General features: G+C 32.6%; 1 protein-coding gene across 1 annotated transcript; it reads right to left on the bottom strand.

Moving 5' to 3' along the window:
• Positions 1–1,368: 1,368 nt before the first annotated feature.
• Positions 1,369–21,025, bottom strand: LOC130630550 (uncharacterized). The gene is made up of 7 exons (XM_057444081.1): positions 20,816–21,025; positions 18,332–18,986; positions 12,801–13,040; positions 12,047–12,165; positions 8,719–9,044; positions 8,161–8,294; positions 1,369–1,791 (listed from the first exon to the last, which is right to left on the bottom strand). Exons 1-7 carry the CDS (start codon positions 21,012–21,014, stop codon positions 1,734–1,736), a joined length of 1,731 nt encoding a protein of 576 aa, XP_057300064.1. The 5' UTR covers positions 21,015–21,025; the 3' UTR covers positions 1,369–1,733.
• Positions 21,026–22,168: the final 1,143 nt, after the last annotated feature.

Genomic DNA, 22,168 nt, shown 5'->3' with positions numbered 1-22,168 from the left:
TAAATTACTTTCCCGCAACAATAGCTGATATGAAAACAGAGTTTACAAACCGTTGTTACCCTGTCATAGCAAAAACAATCGGTCAATATAATTTTATTTTGTGGAATAAGTCTTTTTAAAAGTTAAAAAATTAATCGTGACACTGGGCTGAGCACTTAGTACAGTTAAACCGTGTTGTACAGCGTATAGGAATAATACCCTTTTGAAAAAAACTTTCTCGCAGGGCTAAGCGGTTAGTCCAGGCGTGATTCCCAAGAAAGTTTAAAAATTAATTGTCACAGTGGTGGTCTGACTTTAGTATATACAGGTAAACGGTGTTGCACATGCCCATAGGCGTAACAGCCTTTTACAAAAAACAGTCTGTTTTTAACACTGGGCTAACTGCTTAGTACAGTTAAACACAGTTGAACAGGCGCATAAGGCATATTACCCTTTTCCAAAAATGTTCATTGCAACTTCGGTTTAAATAAAAACACAGGGAACAGCCTGTCGTTACTCGTCCAGCCAAAACAATCGCTCAGCCATTTCATTTGCAGAAAAAGTTTGCAGAAAAATAATAAAATATGTAGCTATACCTAGCTAGCTAACTGCATTTAGCATAAAAATTATATATTGCTTAAGAATATTGTTGTAGCCAAACTGCATTTTTATACTTTCACTTTTTAAGGAGCTAGCTAAATAGCCACAGCCTCAACATAAAAATAAATGTTGGCTAGGATAAAAAGCTCTTATACCATACAGAATAGCAATAAGTGAGGCTCTAGCTAGCTAAGTAGCTATAGCTAGCTAATCTTCGTTCCTAGCCAAACATCCTAAAACTGGTGCGTTTAAGATCTGTACGTGGCTAAAAAACGTGACGATATATTTATCCTACCATTGAAAACAAACAGAAAACAAATATTACAAATATATAAGGCTTTTAGAAGATAAAAAAGTCAAACAGGCCTACAAACCTCACACACTGACCACAAACACGACCATTATCAAAATGGCCTTCGTTCCGCGAAGATCTTGGATTCTTTCTGGTCGCGAAAATCTTGTTGTTTTTTTTTAAAGAATCAGGCGTTGTGAATGGTATTCTACGCGCGAGCGGTTTAAACAAAGTCGGTAAAAATATATCGCATTTGGTATTGGTGCGCATTATAAAAATTTCGTGATTCCGTTACGGGACGCGGCTCTCGCGGACAGACAGACAAAATACGGCTATTATTAAAGAGACGCTGTTTAAATGGATGCGTCAAAATGTGTCTCAGAGGCAGAAAACTCTCTCCTCCACGATGCTTCTTCACAAAAACGAGAGCGTCTACATACGAGCGATAAAGCAAAGCGACGGAGTTACCCGAGATGGCTTTGAAATCGGACAACAAATTGTACCATAAATATTTATTTTAATGCAGAAATACAAAACTAATTAAATCACATGAAAAAAATACAAATTTAATTTTCTAATTTTTAAGAAAAAAGAAAAATAAAAAAAGCGAAACACGACTCAAAAATGATCGAGCCACTCGGCTTTAAATTAATTCGAATCTAAAAAATACATCCGGTGAACTTTCGTTCCGAATAAGGGAAAGTCCATTGTGTCTATCAAAATTGTTTACATGTGCATAACTAAAAAAGTTCACAAGCACTCGCGAATTACAAAGCAAAACACTTCTCCACTATGCTTAGAAAGCAAGCAAAACACTTCTCCAGTGTATAGAAAGCAAGCAAACCACTTTTCCACTGTGTCTTCACCTTCTTTTACGACCTTTGCGTCCTTTCTTCTTTTTCTGATATGTTGATTCAGAACTAAAAAAAAAAATCGGTAGCAATTTTAATTTTTGTTCATAGTCAAGAAAAGAGCCAGGCGGCGGAGGGTGGGCGGAAAGACTGGGCTTCGAACGTAGACTATGGTATTTCCTTCCAGCACACCAAAATGTGTTTCCTCAAAATATTTGCAAAGATGCTTTGAGCGTATACTTAACTATATTTGCACTGGGTCTCAATTAATTTGGATTTTGATGTTCTATTGATTCCGATGTTTTTTGACTTATTAATAATACTAGTCGTTAGCCCGTGGAAAATCCACGGGTTCGCCGTCGCAGTTAAGCTACCACTTTGCGTGACAGACAGACAGACAGACTTATACAGGCATTATAATATAGACTATTCGGTGGTCCGTGGGAAAATCCACGGGTTCGCCCGTCCTTTATATATCGCATTTCGTGTTTCCGTAACAGGACGAGTCTTTCGCGCACAAACAGACAGACGGAATACGGCTATTATTATGGATTTTTCCACGGGCTAACGACTAAGAGATTAGTCGTTAGCCCGTGGAAAAATCCACGGGGTCGACCGTCCTTTAAATTAACCCGTTGCAACAAAGTGAACAGAAATATATCGCATTTGGTATTGATGCGCATTTTAAAAATTTCGTGTTTCCGTTACGGGACACGGCTTTCGCGGACACACAGACAGACGACGACGATTTTTCTGGAAATTCCCCACAGTTTAATCCGTATTTTTGAACCGTTTTGACTCATTTTGTCCGCCATTATTAAGCTAAAAAATGTTCAAAAAACTGAGGGTCAATTGTTGTCATCTTTGTGCAAAACATCAGAAAAAAACTAACCAGGGGCGGATACAGGTTTAAAAAGTCCTTAGTCAAAATTTTTCGTGAAGCCAAAAATTTTTTGTCGCAAATGCCCGAATTATCATTTTTTTAATGTATACTTAGCAGACATTTCATAAGAATAAATTGAAAGAAAAAACAACATAAATCTAGCTACTTTTTCATAGCAGCTGGTATTCCAAAATAATGTTTTTTGAAAACTTGAAGGGTTACATTAATAACCCATAAAAATCTTCTTTCTTCTTTCTTCTTTCTTGCACATCACGTAATGTAGAAAACCATGGACAAATTGAATCTAACATGAAATGGGTCAAATTGAGCAAATTGTCAAAACCGGCCAATGGAATAATGAATGAATCTATCAAATCTGACATCTAAACATCAGTATACCGGGTTGACATGATAAGAAAGAATTATATAAAAACAAATTTAAAAAATGAATGTGCAAGAACTATTTCAGTAAAATATATAAAAAAAACAAAGGATATGGCATATAAAAAACAAGGCTCAAAAAGTAAATATATAAACTGAAAGGACTCTTGCTAAAAAGCAGCATTAACATATAAATCAGGGGTTGTGCTCAAAGCATTTTAATAAATGTATGTTATAAAATAGGAGTTAGGACTTCAGAAAATCCAAAGTTGAGAAACTTTTAGGATGAACCTAAGATGTTAAGTGTATAATTACCAACTTAAAAGTAAGACTTATTAAAAGATGAGTAAGTAGAGGTAAGTATGGGTAAGTAAGGATAAAGTAAATTGTTTATATATGTATTAAGTTTTAAGTGAATTTAAATTAACTGTAATCTTCTAGGATCTCGGGCAAAAATATTAAGTACATCATCTACCTTTGGAATAATTTCTTGATGAATGTACATTAAAGAAAGGCCATTAAGACGATCTTCTGTCATGGTACTACGACAATAATCTTTTAATCGTCTTAATGATGAAAAACTTCTTTCACATTCACATGAAGTAATAGGGATAGTAGCAAGAATGCGAATAGCAACATTTATATTAGTAAATAGAGACAGGTTTATTGACTTTAAAGTTTGAGCAATGGTTTCAGGTCTTGTACCCTGATAATCCAAAGCAAACTTTTCCCACAGCTCTAACTCAGACTCTAGAGCAAGAGGATTTGGCATGTCAGATTTGTAAAAATCTACAAACCTTTTAAATTTGCTCTTCCAATCTTTGTTGGAGTAAACCATTGAAACTACTTTGGCTGGTACAATGCACAATCCATTATACACTACAAAGTTTTCAAAATCAAACCTCGAGTTAAGTTCACTGTTTAAATGGTCCAAGATTGGTATGGTTAAGGCTTTTTTATAATAATCCTTTGGACTGATAGCAGGTTGGTTGTCCCTTAATGTTTGCCTTCTGATAACCCGTTTCATTTTCTCCTCAACTCCTACACTTTCCGCAACATCTAATGCCTCCTTGTACCATGAGTTGTGAAAAAAATCTACATTGTTCCTGCAACTCATAGTTGTATTTTTCAAATTAGTAATGTATTGAACATTATCTGTAATATCAATACTTCTATCTTGAAGCAAAGTTGTAACACCATGTGTTAGTGCCAAAACATTTCTGGTCACAACAACAGATACAATGAACTCAAAGGTAGAAATTTCATTAAAAAAAGAGTGTGCTTTGGTGGCAGTTTCATTATTGACAATTTTATTTAAATTAACTATCATATCATCAAGGGTCACATAAATTGCAACATAAAGTTCTTGAAAAACTTCCATGCCATCAATACGCTCAATCCACCGTGTTCGGCAGACATCTTTAAGTTTAGACTTATCAGAATTAGGACAATATTGAATGACATTTTTTTCAAGGAGCTGTTGCCTTTTTTGTGAAAAGTTAAAGAAGTAGGAAATTTCTTTAATTTTGTTCATAGCATTTCTTACCAGCGTGATGGAACAAGATTTAGCAACACAAAGGTTTAAACGGTGGCTATGACAATGAACATAAATAGCCTTTTTGTTAACTGACAGAAGACGAGCTGATAAACCATTTAAATGTCCAGCAACATTACCAGCCCCATCATAACCCTGGCCCCTGCAATTACTGAAATCTAGATTTAAATTTTGCAGAGCAGACAACATAAGCTGGGCTAAATCTGCACCAGTTAAACCCTCTTTACAATGAAGAAATTTAAGAAAATCTTCCTTGATATTTCTACTTGAATCAACATAACGGATTACTAAAGAAAGTTGTTCCTTATTAGAACAATCTAAAAGTTCATCAGCCAGGACAGAGAAAAATCTATTCTTCCTAATTTCAGAAACAATTTTATTAGTTATTACCTCACCACAACAATTTATTAAATCATTTTGAGTGGTTTTGGAAATATATGTTGCGTTTTTAGGGCATTTTGATAAATGCTCTTTCAAATCAGTATCACCACCTCGAACTCGAAAATTCAGCAATTCTACAAAATTGCCAGTTCTCCCTACTGAATATTCCCCTGGAACTGGATGATACTTAGCATCATCACGATGTCCTCTTAGTGCAATACCTTGCCGCCCACACAATATGATGGCATCTGTAATGGGAATCAGTTTTTTTCGGTTTTCTAATACAACAGTTTTCCTTTGGTTGTCAATTAAGACATCAATTGCTTTGGATTTACCTTCAACAGCATTTATCAGTGAGGTAAAAGCAACTATGGTATCACTATGTATTCCATTGGGAACATTTTCATGGCGCTTGAAAGCAGCGCATGCATCAGGCCAATATGTTAATGGCTCACGTAACAGTTTCTTTATTTTATATGCCTTGGTTGGAAATCTGTCTCCAAATAAAACACAAGGAAGACAGTATGCACCATCTTGGCTTGGAGAATAACATAGCCAACTAAACGACTTAAGCCATTCCCGACGAAAACTTCTAGATTTTTTTTAGGAAAAACAAAATTGTCACCACATTTGTGAACATTTTTTATCAAATTATATAATTCTTCTGGTCTAAGACCTTTACATTTGTCCCTATATCCAGCAACATCCCACTCATTTATTGAAGAAGTGACAAGAGATGAGCAACCTGCTTTTGATGATGATTCTGAGAAAAATGAAGGAAATAATAAAGGCTTTTGGGACAAAAAGGATACAGGGGAAGAAAGATTAGCAGGGGAAGTAAAAGTAGAAGAATTTTTTCCAAAAACTTGGCTGGCATTGGAAGTAGAAATGGAAACCGTTAAACTATTTTTAGAATTATACGTAGATGAACTTTTTATTGAATCAGTACTATTTATTTTAGTTATCAGCAAGCTGTTTTGTGTGGACATACTTTTTACTTTAGGTAATACAAGCTTATCGCTGCATTTATCGGTCCAAAATGATAGCTTTGCTTGTACTTTATCACTAGCAAAACCCACAGTTTTAATTTTTTTTACAAGTTTTTTTTCATTGGAAAAGGATTTACGCTTACTACTATGATTTAACAAACGTATACAGGGAACAAAATGGTTTGGTTTATAATTTTCACCTGGTCTGGATACATAACCATGCATAACATAACAAAGCTCTATGTCAGAAGCTATGTTTTCATTGGGGATTCGAGGTTGAACTTTCTCCGCAAACAATAACTTATAACATGTTTCGCCGCATTCGGGGTATGCTACATTTATATTGTGATTAATGACAGTAGAAAGGGCAAGTATGTCAAGAAGACCTGCCCATCTGCCGTTTTTGCAATTATACAGAGCTTCAAATTGCACTAATTCTGTAAGTGAAGAACCATGGGGGTAATCTTTATCAGATATAGCCAGGGACATATCAAATACTTGCTTGAAATTCTTAAAAAGTTGGTTATTATTTAGTTGTCCTTGTTCAAAAATAGAGTATAGAAGGGGATGCGTAGAATAAAATTCAGCATGAATAAACAACTCTAAAGAAGTAAGTAACCTTAAATCATGACACAATGAATTGTCACCTGACAACATTAATGATACCGAGCTGTATAAGCAGTTTCCACTTGCTTCAGAGCTAAAACAAGAAAAACAAAGCCAATCTGAGTCTTGTGCCTAGCTATTAATACATTCACAAACATAACAACACAACTCAGCTACCATTTATATATTTGTTTATGACACGTTTTGAAAAATTAAATTATTCTGAGAATAAAACAAAAGAATATTTAATAAAAACAATTAAGGTCAGCCATATTAAATCTTTGGCTTTAGTTTCAGTTTATGACTGAAAATTGCATTACAATAGCTGAACAAAAACTAAATTGTAAACTTCACAGTCTATTAACAAAAACAAAGCTTTAGGGATCAGAAAAAAGTTTAAACAAACCTACCTCAAAGCAATGAGTGTTTCCGAGTTGTTTTGAACAAACTTTGTAGGAAAGTCCAAAGGAGCTAACCTATATTTTAATACACTTCCATTCTCCAGCAGCTGCGGAAAATTTATTGTAGGTAATTTTGACAAATCACCAATGCGGGAGTTAAAAATTTCTTTCATTACATCGACATTTCTACTTAAAAAAGCACTAGTCACCTTGTCAGACATGGTTTTTAAAGCCATGTTTAACAAGAAAGAACCTTTTTCACAGGGGTAATCGAATCCAGCGGACTGCTAAGTCACTAGACTGGTAATTCGAGTTATATCGTTAAGGGCGGCTACCTTTTTTTTCACTCAAAAATCGTGCCGCACAAACTATATATGTCACTAGTCTATGTTACAGGTTTGCTCAACTCTGTAGATTTGTATGACTTTTACCGCCGTAAGAAACACTACCGCTTAACAGACCACAGACTATATTCGTCAAAACAATCACGCACCATGCAAATTAAAACAGATACAACGCACAGACGTGGCTCTGCGGCACCCTGAGCCGTTGGTCCCCTATTTTAAAACAACTCCCGCTCGTCGGCGCACGTTGTTTACATATAAAAAGAACTTTACGCACTACTATGCCCCTCTCGATTGACATCGTCCGTTATACAGGTAGACAATTTACCTTCGTCACTTGACGTCTTTGACGTGGTATGTATCCGCCCCTGCTAACGATCCAATCTTGAGAAATGCCTTAAAAATTAAATTTTAGGACCGCTTTTGCTAATTTTGCGCATAAGTTCGTCATTTTTGGGTCAATAGAATTTTTTCTCAGAAAACTGACTTCGCCAAATTTCAGGGTTTATTGTTCTCCACCATTGTGCAAAAAATCAGAAAAGACTAACGATCCAATCCTAAGAAATTCTAGCAACGGAAGGACGGACGAACACGGGTCATTTTATAGGACTTTACGTGTACCAGGCAGGTCCAAAAAAGGTTTTTGAATATAAAATTGTTATGAGGCGTTTTTAAAATCAACTTTCCACTGGTCAATCTTGACTTAAACACTGGTCTACCTTAACTTGAAGGCTGGTCTATTTTGACTTGAAGACTGGTCGATATTGTAGCGAAAATGATTTTTTTAAAGATAAAATTTATTTATCGATGATGATTGGTTGCTGGTGGTAAAGCTGCTTACCAATTACGAAGTTCGCTATAGTTACTCATGTAGAAAGAAATGTTGACAAAAACTTACTATTCCTGGTGTTCATGAGGTCTGTGACGTCGGGTTCGAGGTATACCACCGAGTCGACATGGAACTCGATGAGAGTTCGCAGGTATGACAGTGTGCAGATTTTGACATCTCGCCCAATCAGTTAATTCGTATATCTGAAAGATAAAAAGAAAATGGCTACAAATCGTGAAGCGATGTCTTCAAAACTTAACTCCTAACTGATACTCCTAAGACTCACTTTTGAATATGTTTTATGACAATATTAGGGTAATTGTTCCAATTAAATGTCTGCTACAAATTTAAAATGATTTTACTCTTGGGACTAAAACAGGAGAGTCAGCAGTAGCGAGGCGAGGTGGGGGGAATGGAGTTTTCATTTTTTTATTTAAATTGTGTTTTCTTTTGATCCATTCTGACTTTTCTGTCTGAGATTTAATAATTATAACTGAAAATTTTTTATAAAGTACATAATGACACAATATTTATCGTTTATTTGAATCACGATTAGGGTTAAAACGAAATTCCAAGAGATCCATGTCAGATATTTAGTTTAACTTTATTAGTACAGTTTCAACTTACTTCACCATCCAGACATGCATAACACGTCCAGTTCAAACCCAGCATGTTCGTTTCTGCCCACAAATCTCCATCATTCGCTGCATGACTTGTATTGCACTTTCTACAATACCGTGCTGATAGGAAATTTCTGTCCTTCATCAAGGTTTTAGGGTGTCTTCCATCACAATTTGAACAGGGTAAGGTGTTTATCATCTCATCGAACATTTTTTGGAAATCGTCAGAATATTGTTTACTAAATGCATCCCATTGCTTTCGTTGTTCCTCCTCCGCAGCTGTTTCTTCACGTTTTTCTGTATCAGATATCTTTTTAAAAGCTGCGTCTAAAACTAAAATTTAATGCTTAATTTCTAACTGTTGTTTATAAAAATTGGTTTCATTGCCCAAGCACTAATCAATAAGAACATAACATAGTCAGGACCTAAAAAAGGTTTGATGTCCAATTTGTTGAGTTAAAACACGAAAAATTCTGCACTTAATTCTACAGTTAATGTTTTTTAAAAGAAACACCTTTAGCCATACTTTTTACTAACAAATTATTAATCGTAGAATTAAGGTCAGTATGTAACTAAACACTGTTCTTCCCTCCTAAAGAACTTCAAGATCGTTGTCCAACTCCTGATCTTTCGAAACAGCGGTGTTGTTTCCTCTAAAATATTTTCCCGTGTAGAGGTTTTCAAACGTTTTGCGGCTTACAAAAGTTTACGCTTCAAAAAAAAAAAAAATAATAATTTACTGGATTTACATTCATAAAACAAAAAAAATGTGTTTGTGTTTCTGTGTAGCCTAAAAATGCCAACTTGTATTTTAAGATACAACAATGCTTCGAGTAGAAAACGCCCACCACTTTTAATGATCCTTTCATTAATAAATGCCCCCTTCACGAAGGCGTATATTCTAAACATAATACAAATGCTAAGTTAACGGATCGTTATAAAAAACCCTTTGAAATATCGGAGAAGATGTGGTCAAAGCTGTACCAGCTTTAAATATATTGGCAATGATCATATTGATAATAATGTAGATGTTATAAGGAAAATAATATGTTTTAATTGTCAACAAGACGTGTGATATACGCAAACAACCTCGCGAATAAAGTTTACAAAAAGCTGTCTATGAAATTGTGATTTCTGTTACGAAGTTAGACACAACATATTGAGCTATTCTGATAAGCAATAATATTTGTTACGCACTACGCAGTTATTTTTCAAAATTGATTTGTGAGATCTTCTTGAACGAAAAATTCCTCGAAATATCAATTTTTGTTCGGTCAGTCTGGAGTAAAATGACTGACAGGAAGAAGAAAGACCACAAGCTCCACTTAAAATTCAGTAATTCAGTAACCTGCTAAAAAAAAATACAGCATATTATTCATGGTTGAAAGTCGCGCGATTGAAACGTTTATGGTCTTAAACAGCATTTAGTTGACAAAAAATTAACATTTTGATGTCACTATCATATTCAGCATACTTTTGTAGAAAATAAAGTAATTTTAATTTTTGGACCAATTTTGGCCTAAAATGACATTTAAGTGACAAAAATTAAAATAATGATGTCAATATCATGTTCGGCTTACTTTTTTTGTTAACTGTGCCAAATTTTGTCGAAAACAAATACCAATTTTGGCCTGAAACGTCATTTAGATGACTTCTAAGTACTTAGAGAGTTTATGTACGAAGTTTAAATCTGTGACGATGCAATTGACCATTTGGTTACTTTAATGGGATAAATTTTCGCTGAAATTAAAGTTCGCGCATTTCGCGGATTTGGGTGCTATCCGCAAAAAATATGTCTCTTCGAAAATTTGGAATCAGGCCATTCGCAAAAATTTGTCCCCGCGAAAATTTGGAAAAATTACTCGATCAAAATTTTAAATTTTAGTTTTTTCTTTGCTTTCAAAGTCTAAGGCTTTCTTTTTTGTAGGCCTTTTGCAGGCCTAATTTCTCTTCATCTTCATGCTGAAGATGAAAAGACAGAGAAAATTGAAAAAGGTTTCGAATCAGTTGACCCTTTCATGGATATCGATCCTTCGCTCCCAGATTGAGTTCTCTTTTCAGCCTCACGGATGAACAATTGAAAGTTCCTTACATCTCCCACGAAGTGAAATAGTAGATAGTAGTAGTCGATGTAACGGATGAAAAATCAGCTTTTTAGAATTCAATCGCTTCGGTTTTTATCTAGTTGTGTTTATTCTACCCATAATTGATATGTTCTACCTGACGTTATAGCCGTGTTAAAAGAGCTTTGAACTAAAATGCAAAACTACATTTTGTCTCAGTCAGTGTAGAAATGACAGGTGTAACGAGGGTCGAGGAGACAGTGTCATTCGGCCCCAAACCCTTTTGACAACTTATTTTTTCAAAAATTGCTATTATGACCTCATCCGCGAAATTAAGTTCCCGCGAAAAATTAAAACATCCCTCATCCGCGAAAATAAGTCCACGCGAAATGCAAAACTTCGCGGAAGAGCACAACTGCGAAATTTAATCCCCGCGAAAATTTATCTCATTAAAGTAGTTAGTTGTGAGTTGGAAACACATCCTCGCAGGCAAGATAGTGAAAAGAAAAAAAAAAGTTACCAAGATGAGATTCGTTCGACTACTCCCATGTCGGTGCTCAGAGATGCAAAAATTTCCATTCTTGTAGGACACATTTGCGTTTTAATGCAAGCTCACGAGCTTGTAATAAAAAGGAAAAATTACGAAGTTTTATTAAAGAGAGGGTGCCTTTTTTAAACACTCTCTCGAAAAAAAATCGAAAATTTAAGAAACGTTAAACGTTACCATGAATTTATGAAGTGCAAAATTTGCATTTAAGTTCAGTACTACTCGTAAATAAAAGGGAAAGACATTCAACATTTTGAATGAGGTTTTTAGTCTAACCAGATGGCCTTGTAACACCTTGCAGACCAGAATATATGAAAAAGAAAAACAAATTCATATAATCCCCCTGCATAAAAGAAGTTTTTAAAGTAACTTCAAAAAGACCATTAGTGTCAGAAGGTATAGTTGAGAAAAAAGACATGAAGTTAAATTTACTTGTTGCACTAAGCTATAGTCCATTAAGCTCTTATAGGTAATATTATAAGTTCCTCAACAATTTATAATGGTATATTTTAGGAAATTTTAGTAGAATTTGGAAAGCTGTAAAATTTAGGAGAAAACACTAAAAATAATTATGTTCTTTAAGCTTTTTCTAGCACACAAGTTATTTGTGAGATTTTAGGAGGGTCCTCATTTTTTTAAGAGATTATAGGAGGTGTGGTCACCCTGACCTAAAAGGGGGATTAAATTAGTACGATTAAGACTTCAACATGGCTCTTGATGATTACCTTTAAATGCATCGTCTGATTTGTTGTCTTCACATTTGTCTGGATGAACAAGCAAAGCCAACTTTCTGTAATTTGATTTGATGTCTGCATTAGATGCATTTCTTGTCAGACAAAGTGTTCTAAAAATATTAGCAATACTTTAGTAATATGTAGCATTTCGGATCACAGGTGATTATTTTTTTACATTTGTGATAACACAAATATTTAATAAAAATTAATTTTTTCTTTCCGTTGAATAATCTTCTCCTAAAATAAACTCTCCCTCACACTGACCTTTAAATGTCACCCACCCACCTCTGTTTCGAATAACTAATAATAACTAATAAATAATAATAACTCGAATAACTCACTGTACTTGTGGTGAAAATTGCTAAAAGGCATTAACCATACATACTGGCACATTAAATGGAAATCCCTTTTAGCACTACATTTTACACTCATAAAACAGTAATTATTAAAAAGAAGCTAAAAGGTTGGTTTCCATTGACAACAAAAGTTGTAGTCATTTTTTCTATTTCCACAACCGTTGTACAAGAAACAATGCACGCCAATTACTGACTTTAATGGAAACCAATGTAAGTTTAAAAAGTATTACACCTTTTGTAAAAATCTCAATATCAAAAAGTTGTAGCAGCCCAACCTTATTCGAAGGTATACCCATTATCATTTTTGACTTTGGAAACACTGTTAAATTTTATTTCAAAGAAAAACGACAGTCTTACCAACAAAACAAAAACACTGATTTTTAAATCACCTGTACGGTTTGTTTTCTTTTTGCTGAAGCAGGTGTCTGACAGCCTCGCTTGAAGAAGTAGGAAAATCAATTGCTTCATCTTCGTTATCACTTTCCAGCTTTGAATTTTTTTTTTGGAAGTAATTATTTACATTGAATCCTGTCACGAGATGGAAGATTTCGAGAATGGTAAAGAAAAACAAACGAATTTTGGATGTGATCCGATATTTCGCATTAAATACAACAGCATAATAAATACACCTAAAAAACAAAAAACAAAACAAAATCTGTTTATCTATACTTTCAAATTGATATGCTAAGTTTGTAATGTAGTCAGAAATTTACCTAGCCACACTATTTGCGTAAAAAGCATAAGAGTAACAAAACTGGAAATTCTGTAGCTTGTTAGCAAACCAGCTAGGCATTATCCCTTTTAATAATAATGAAAGTTGCTAAAAATCACAAGTAATGTAGTATGTTCACTAGAGTATGTGGAGATCATGAAACGAAACCTCTTAATCCCTATAGCTAGGTAGTTAAAACATCAAAAAACTTCAAAAATAAAAAAAGAATGCAAAAAAAAGGAGATAAAAGTATTAAATGCGACATAAACAAGTTGTGGCTAGCCAGCAAGTATTAGGATATATAGCATTCCCCCTGCAGCAAATACAATTGGACATATCTTTTTTGTGCATGACTTTTCCTAACTTTTACTATTGATTCCAGCAAAAAAAACATTTTGTGAAATATTATTGATGTTGTTAAATCCACAAGATTTTTTCCTCTTAGGGTAAAAAGCTTCAGAAAAACCTTAGTTACACTTCTGAGCATGTTCAAAAAATTGTTACATTCCCTTTTTTGCTTTTTTCAAACTTTTTTGGAAATAACTGAATATCTGAGGCCTAATTTTTTGCATAAAATTTTTACCATTAATTCTGTAAGGTTAAAAATAGTAACTTTTTATTGCTTATGAAAAGAAATTTTTAGGCTTTCTGGCAATAGTGTATTACCTAAGACCTTCCAAAAAAGATTATGGTGAAAAACTGTTTTCAGATAAATTGAACTTAGTGGCATGTCATAAATGTGAAAACAACAGGCTTAAATTTTGAAATTATTAATTTAAAAGATTTCTTTGTGAATATGTCATAGTTAAATACTTAATTTTATAGCAAAAACGAAAACCAACAGTATATATTAAGTATAACTTACTGCAAAAACATTCCATATTAGTGAACAAACCTAAGCTTACAAGACAGAAAGGAACTACTCTAGTATCTGTATTATATAATTATATATAATAGATTTTTCAAGTTTCACTGTTAGCCTTCATCTTGTACATAACAACCCAAGTGAAAGTATATAATAGATTTACCCAATTATGGTATAAATCTAATATATAATACTTAACAGTTTGTGTTTTTTGTGTGTATATTTTTTACAATTTTCTTCAACAGCACCTATAAAACATTCCCTAAAAGCTTTATTCTGTATTTTATAAAAATTTTGTTTTACATTTTTAATTGACCAGAACAAATCATGTAATAAAATGAAGCAATTTAATTGGTTGGAAATTTATTGTATACCAATTTAAATTTACCAGTTTTAATACTAGGGAGTGTAATTGCTTTTTCATAAATTAATGGCAATTAAAATTGTTATTTCGATTGTCTATTTCATTAAAACTTTGCTGCTTTTTTATTTGAATTAACAGCAATTTAAAAAAATTTAAAAAAAATTTAAAAAACTAGTCTGATATACTAATACTCTAACTGTGTCTGTGTCTGTGTCTGTTACAGGCAAAAGCGAATAAATTTTCTACAACAGCATGTAAAAACATACATAAGAAATTTACAACAAACCGTTTTGTGAAAAAGGTAAAATAAAATTTTAAAAAGTTTCCGTTAGTTAGTGGATTCTTCATGGGTTTTTACAACAAGTTTTATATACTAACACTCTAACTCTGACTCACTGTGTCTGTGACAGGCTAAAGCACCTAACTTTCTACAACAGTGTCTACAAAACATCCTCTTAAACCTATATTCTGTGTTGTATAAAAATTTTGTTTACACATAGTTGCCTAGAAAAATCATGGAATAAGCGATTTGATTAGCTGGAAACTGTATTGTACTCTGATTTTAATTTAGCTTGACAGGTTTTGAAACCACAGGAGGTGTTATTACTTTGTTCGTAAATTAGTGTATAAGTGAAGTTGATTTTGTTTGAGAAATTTCAATTGTGTGTGTTTTTCAGTACCACGCAAAATTGATTAATTTTCTACAATTTTCCCTGAAAGTGCCGCCTATAAAACATATAAACTATTTTCCATATTATATGATAATTTTATTTGCATTTTTAGTAAGACTTTTTCAATGTTGCCTTTTCATAATCAGCAGTTTGTAGTGAAAAATCAAAACATTGCATGAAAACGAGTTTAGTTTAGATAAAGTTCAGGATGCCAAGTTGGTAACTTGCTTCTTTGACCATAGGTATCAACAATTAAACTCAGAATTAAAAAATATCGAACAGTATGATCTTATAATTAACTTAAAAAGAGGAAAAACGGAAGCAATGTTATTCGGAACTAGTAAAAAGTTGAATTCAGTATTCCACAAGCTCAAGCTATTTTATAATTTTGGGGAAGTCAACACGACAAGCCAGTATAAATATTTGGGTTCAACTCTTGATTCAAAACTATCCATGCAGGTGAATTTTGACACAGCCTACAAGAAAGTTTCAACAAGATTTCGCCTCCTATCAGCATTGAGATCGCAAATTGATGACAACACTGCTACTATCATTTACAACATGATGATACTACCTCTTATCACATTTAACAGTATCATCAACCTTAAATTTACAAATACACAACAGTAAAGGCTTGTGTCTCTGGACAACAGAGCGAGAAATGTCACGAAAAATGCAAACGTTACAACAATCAAAGTATGATAATAAGAAATGTTTGTTGCATAGTTCGTAAGTGTATTGACGGAGAGAGTTGTAGCAGCTTCAGCAGTTACTTCGAGTTGATGAATCATGAAAGGGTTACACAGAAGAAGCAGTTATCATTACCCTTGCAAAAAGTTAAATTAGAAGTTGCGAAAAGTGGTTTTTATTACATGGGTGCTGATACATACAACAAGTTGCCATTAGACATTAGAAAAGAAAAATGTTATGTAACATTTAAAAAGAAATTGAAGCAATATTATATTTAGGTGTATGTTATGAAATTTTGTTTCTTTGTTTTCTAGATGTGTCCCATTTGAGGAGCGTCTTTACTCTAAGTTTGTGTCCACACTCGATCATTTTCTCTGCCTTTTGTTTCACATTTTCTTCTATTTTTTCCCATATCGTTTTTATTTAGATTTTAATCAAATATTAACTAATTTTTAGCTATTTTTTTAAAACACGACAAATTTGTAAAGCAGATATTTTATCTGAGATGTTTTATCCTGTATAAATATTCATAAATAAATAAATAAATGTTTGTTTTATAATTTTTAATTGGCACATTGGAAGAATCGTGATAGGCCATAAGTAGTGGTAGTGTAACAAAAATTGTTTTTATGCCAACTTTTGTGTATGCTAAGTAGCCAATTGGAATAAAAAGAGATCTCTTTCTATCCCTCCAAAATGTTTACATTTTTTACTATAAAATCCAATATGTTATACTGAATCTAATATATATACTGAAACTTAGTGGCTCATTAAGTTAGGTTATAATTATTAATTTTCTTAGAATGTTAGTCAGTTTCATTCTAGCAAGATATTGCAGCTAGCTATATGCACACAGAAATGATGTGCTGCCCAGTTATGTATTGTATGGCCACACTCCTTTGCTAATATGCTTTTATCTTCCTGTTACATCTTCCTGTTCAGTACACATTTATAGTAAGCATATTTTTGGCTTAACACAGTCTGCTTAGTAACAATAAATTGTTTATTGGTATTGTTCTGGCATAAAGGAAACTAGCTGGCTAAACCTTTTTTCAGAAGACAATTTTATAAATGGAAATTTCTGCCGTTCTAACAAAAATGTGCTTAAAATTATGTGCTTTATGTGCTTAAAATACATAATTAGCTAAGCCAAAATTTAAAAATTAAGATTTGAAGGTACTTATAAGCAAGAAGCATATATATACATATTCGCTGTGAATGATTGCATTGCTCTTACTTTACTATATTTTTTATAATATAAACCATGATGAAGACCAATTTTCATCCTATTACCACACCAACCCAACATGCTCAAAATAACTGGCCAAGATGTTTTAAAATAAAAGATAACAATAACCATGAATAAACAACATCCAATAGCAACGAATAAAGTATCTATATTATAATACCCGTATACGTCTGTCCGTCTGTCTGTTTGTCACGCAAAATGGTAGCTTAGCTGCGCAATAGCGAGAAGCACGCAATGCGGCATAAAAAGGACGGGCGAACCCGTGGATTTTCCACGGGCTAACGACTAGTATATGTTATGTTAGCAACACTGGTTAAAGCTTTAACTATCTGGGTTAGTAGCCAATGCTAGTGTGAAATATAAAATACATAACAATCAACTTAGCTAGCTGAACATCCAGAAAAAAAAGAAACTAGCATAAATTATGATGCCATATAAGTAATCACAAATTTTGGCATTTTCAGTCATCAGTAGTTTTAGAACTGTTAAAGGATGTGCAGTCAGACTTTACATAGATTTTATAAAGGTGAATTGATGAGCATAATTTTTTGTGCCAAAATGACACACGTTTGCTCGTGCCAGGCCCCTTATTTTTTGCTAACAACCCCATAACTTCGGATCTGCTTATGAGTAATTGTATAAGGCCTATAGAAGCTGCCATTTTCTAGTTTTTTTTACCAAACATTCATATTTTGCCTACTTGACAAGTTAATTTGAGAAATAATAAAACAAAAAAACTCTTTGTGCATCACTTCGCTGGAAAATTAAAATTATCTCAATTAACCTTGTTTTGCAGAATGGAAATGGATATTGAAATAGGCTGAAACAAATTATACATTGTTAACAACTCGTTTTGTGATAAGAACCACAAAAATGTTTGGAAAAAAATTTAAGTGGATTTTTCCATGGGTTTAAACAATTATATAGTATATATATTAATATCACATTAGAGTGAAAACCAAATATATTCACTTCTATTGTAAATTGATAGTGAAAATGTTGCAAGTCAGCATTGTATTTTTGAACGTGTTCTTCAGCTAATCCTTCTTAGAGTATGATGATGTACTGGTGATTTTCTAACCCCAATATATATAAAATTGTAAATATATTCGTGACTAAAACTCTGAATATTGCACCTTAATGCTACTTTTAATTATTTTACCACTTTCTTTACCTTTCCTTCTCAAATTTCCCAATATATATATATTTTTTTGATGGTCAATTGATTACTCAATGTGGTAGTTAAAATATGCTTAGTATTTATCAATTCTAAGTAATGTGTGGCCAATGCTTATATAGAAACAGTAGCACGACAGCTTAAATTTTGCATAAAAAAAACGAAAAGATAAACAGAAATACCAAAACTTACCTTGCAATAATCAAAAGAAATACCCATAACAACATCTTGATCAAAAACATACCAGTGTGGAACAAAAACTTTACTACTATCCATAGAAACATAATTATTAAGCAGACAACAAAAAACCCAGCTCTTTTAACAACTTGAAGGAATTTCTCAAACCAAACTTTAAAACTTTCAGTGTAGAAATTATCATTGTCATATCTGAAATTCATGTCAGGATCAGCTTGTCCTTCAGTCTTGAAGGTATCATTACTACCATTAGGAATATTATTAAATACTGCATTATTTTCAGCATCTTTTTTAAGGTTTTGTTTGCAGGCTTGTTTCTTACGTTGCCTATTTTTTTTGCACGGTTTTTCATCTGGTAGGTTTTTTGTCCTTTCGGTATTTTTATGAGGCATGCTTCTATAGGAGTTTTCTGTTTCTGCAGATTCATCTTGATTTGATTGAAAGTTATTTTGTTGTGTTGAACCTCTTGAGAAATTAAAGCCCTGTGCATTGTGATTATTTTCATCTTTTTGTGTAAACGCACTAGTACAGTATTTTTCACTGAAAGCATTAGAATTGTCTCTTTCTTTGTACTGTTGTTTCGTACGTTCTGTATTGATTTTGAATGCTGAATGACTCTTAAAGGTATGGTTGGCAGTACGCTCTTGTTTCACTATTAAAAATAGATAAAAAAATGAGAGACAAGTTGTACAAAAATTAAAGGACAGTAACCCCTAGATCATTATATTATAAACTGCTTTGTCTATCTATACTGAGAATTATTACATAAGGTTAATACGCTGATGAAGGACTTTAAAAATGCAGTGTATTTAAAATTATTAACATTTCTTGCTGTTTTTCTGGTGGAGTAATGCGAAGTTTTTCGATTCACTGTTAGTTGATTTTTGAGACTGTATGCTACTATTTCTCTGGCAAAGTTGTTTGTTTACATTTATAGCAACTATTTTGGTTGCTATGAGGTTAAATGTTTTACCATGATGTATAAAGCCCATAGAGAAGCCTTTTTAGTCTATTGAGTGGTTTGCAGGAAATGCACTGGGGTGGATTGTATTTAATTTTATAAACACATAAAAAAGTACATTGATACAGATGAATAAGCGTGTGTGTGCATTTAACTAATTTTCTTGGAAAAAATGATACAAATAAAAGGTATAGTATCAAAACCTTGGACAACAGAAAAAATTGAATGTAAAGCTTAAAGATTTGTTCAGTGTTTTTGTCAGTTTTTATCCTAATTAGGTACAACAAATATGTGCTAAAGATTAAATTTTTCACAGCTAAAATCAATATAAAATACAATAAAAAAGGGTAAACCAAAAACATGATTATTCTTAATAAAGAAGTTCTACATGCAGATGACGAGGAGTCGCACAGTTTCCAGTATGTCATGTAATGATCATTGCATATAAATATACATCACTCTACAGCTTAATATATCCTTGATTTTAAACTTTAAAATAGGAAATCTGATACAAAATCAACACAGTCAAATTAGTTTTTACACTTGTGCATTTATGAAGAAGTGTATTGGTTTTCAGTGAAGCAAAAAATGTGATTCTTCACCTACTAGTGTATTTAAAAAATCCAAAATGGCAACTTAGGCAATATCAAGCTTTCATTTTTCTTCCGTAGAGTCTTCTGGGCTATATTATAAGTTAATATATCTTACTTTTTAGACATCATTCAAGTCTTTTTTTTGAAAGAAAAGCCATTCTTTCTTTTTTTAAAAAATAATATAATAATATTTAACATAAATGAATAATATTTAATATAAAATAATTATAATAAAAAGTTTGTTTATGTTTTTGAGATGATTTATAAAGCACATTTTCGAAAAAAAAATTCTAATTTAAATTAAAATTTAGTTTTTTATTCTTTTTTTTGTGTATACCCCAAAATCGTTTAAAATATGCTCACTATTATTAAAATGTTTGCATGTGTCATTTTAATGTAGAAATTATTTAAAAAAACATTTGATTTCATAACGTCACTTTTATGATACTAAACCATGATGAAAATAAAACCAAGACACACTGGATTTAATGCTGTGCCCAAAATCCTGCAAACAACATTATATGTAAGTCTTATGCAGTTGTCTAACAGCATTGTTGAAATCGTCAGGCTTTTTGTTTATCATAATATAGAAAAAAAAGAAGCTTTAATTCTGCCAAATAAAATGGAAATTATTTTCCAAGATGTTAAATGACTGTTACTAAATAAGTTAATCAGACTTTTTCAAGACTGTACATTAATTACTCCTGTAATCAAAACTGACATTCACCTTAGAAGTCCACTTAGCAATTCCTTCATGACGTGACATAAAAAAGAAAAATAGGCAAAAATTTAACATTGCCCCTTTTTTCTGACATGTTCACAATATTTTTTTAAAAAATCCTAACATTTCCAAACTTTTCTGACGATCCTGACAGAGTAGACAATCTGGCAATATAAGTGTTTTTAGCAAATTTATCCCTAACTTACTGTTATTCTTTTTGCAGTCACACTTTGGTGCTTGCTTTTCTTTCTCTTTTTCTTGGTTGCATGCTTCTTCCAATACTTTATAGAATTCTTTCCAGTTAGAAGTGTTATTTTCTAGCTCATGGCTAAGGAATTTCACAAACTTTTCTTCGATTTCCTCTTGTGAGAAATGAGAAGTTCCTTCAGCATGTGTACTAGCCATATTTTTGTAGTCTAAACATAAATCAGAAATTAGTAAGGAAAACTTCTTTCAACAAAATAGGAAAAAATAAAAACACAGACTATACAAATCAAAATTAAGTGTTTTGCTGCAATTATTTATAATAAATTTTTCCCATGAAAAGTTTAGTGACCAGGGTTCGAATTAGAAAAGTAAAGTCGGTTTGCAAAAATTTAGGCACTCTGTAACGAAGTAAACCACCATCTAGATGTGGCCTGGGAACAACTTAGATCAATTACCAATTTTTTATCGCCGTTCTTTGTTCTGAAGTTTTTTAAACACGATCTAAAAAAGCATTTTTATTGCCGCTTTTCGTTCTTAAACTTTTAAACACGATCTAAAAAAGCATTTCTATCGCCGTTAGGCAAGGCCCAGAGGCAGACCGAGAAAGACTTTGCAGGAGGTTATAAGGATAGACTTGATACAGAGGAAGTTGAGTTTAGGTCTAACACAGTCTAGATCAGATTGGAAGAGGGACATTAATATACCCCGCCCAAACCATGCTAGCATGGAAAACGGACGTTAAGCCGAGAATGATGATGAAGAATGTTCTTTGTTCTTAAGTTTTTAAAATGTGATCTAAAAACCTTTCCATCTCCGTTCTTCGTTTTTAAACTCTTAAAACGCAATCTAAAAAAGCATTTCTATCGTCGTTCTTTGTTCTTAAGTTTTTAAAATGCGATCTAAAAACCTTTCCATCGCCGTTCTTCGTTCTTAAACTTTTAAAACGCGATCTAAAAAAGCATTTATATTGCCTTGAAATACCCCTTTATTGGCAGAAAATCCAAATTGTTCTAATTGGAGAGTAGACTTCAAAGAGTTGCATCTTTCAAATTTTAGAAAATTTTGGAACCAACATAAATGACATCATTAAAATATTTTCTTAAACTATATATATCGTTTACAATAACTAGATGATAAAAAAAGTCATTTTTTGTTTTGATGCAATTCATGTGATCAATTAACATTTTATGGAAACATGCAAATTTTTAAGTTTTATACACTAAAAGTACAACTACCTCTATTAGTAGCCAAACATATTGATGTTTTACGAAGAAATGAATACACAAATCAACTGCAGTAAAAATATTTCACTGCAGTTAAATAATTACATAGTCAAACTCTTATAAAATTTA

The sequence above is a fragment of the Hydractinia symbiolongicarpus genome, chromosome 2, assembly GCF_029227915.1.
Source record: "Hydractinia symbiolongicarpus strain clone_291-10 chromosome 2, HSymV2.1, whole genome shotgun sequence".
Classification (NCBI taxonomy): Eukaryota; Metazoa; Cnidaria; class Hydrozoa; order Anthoathecata; family Hydractiniidae; genus Hydractinia; species Hydractinia symbiolongicarpus.
The sequence above is the reverse complement of the archived record's forward strand: the minus strand, read 5'-3'. Positions and strand labels throughout refer to the sequence as shown.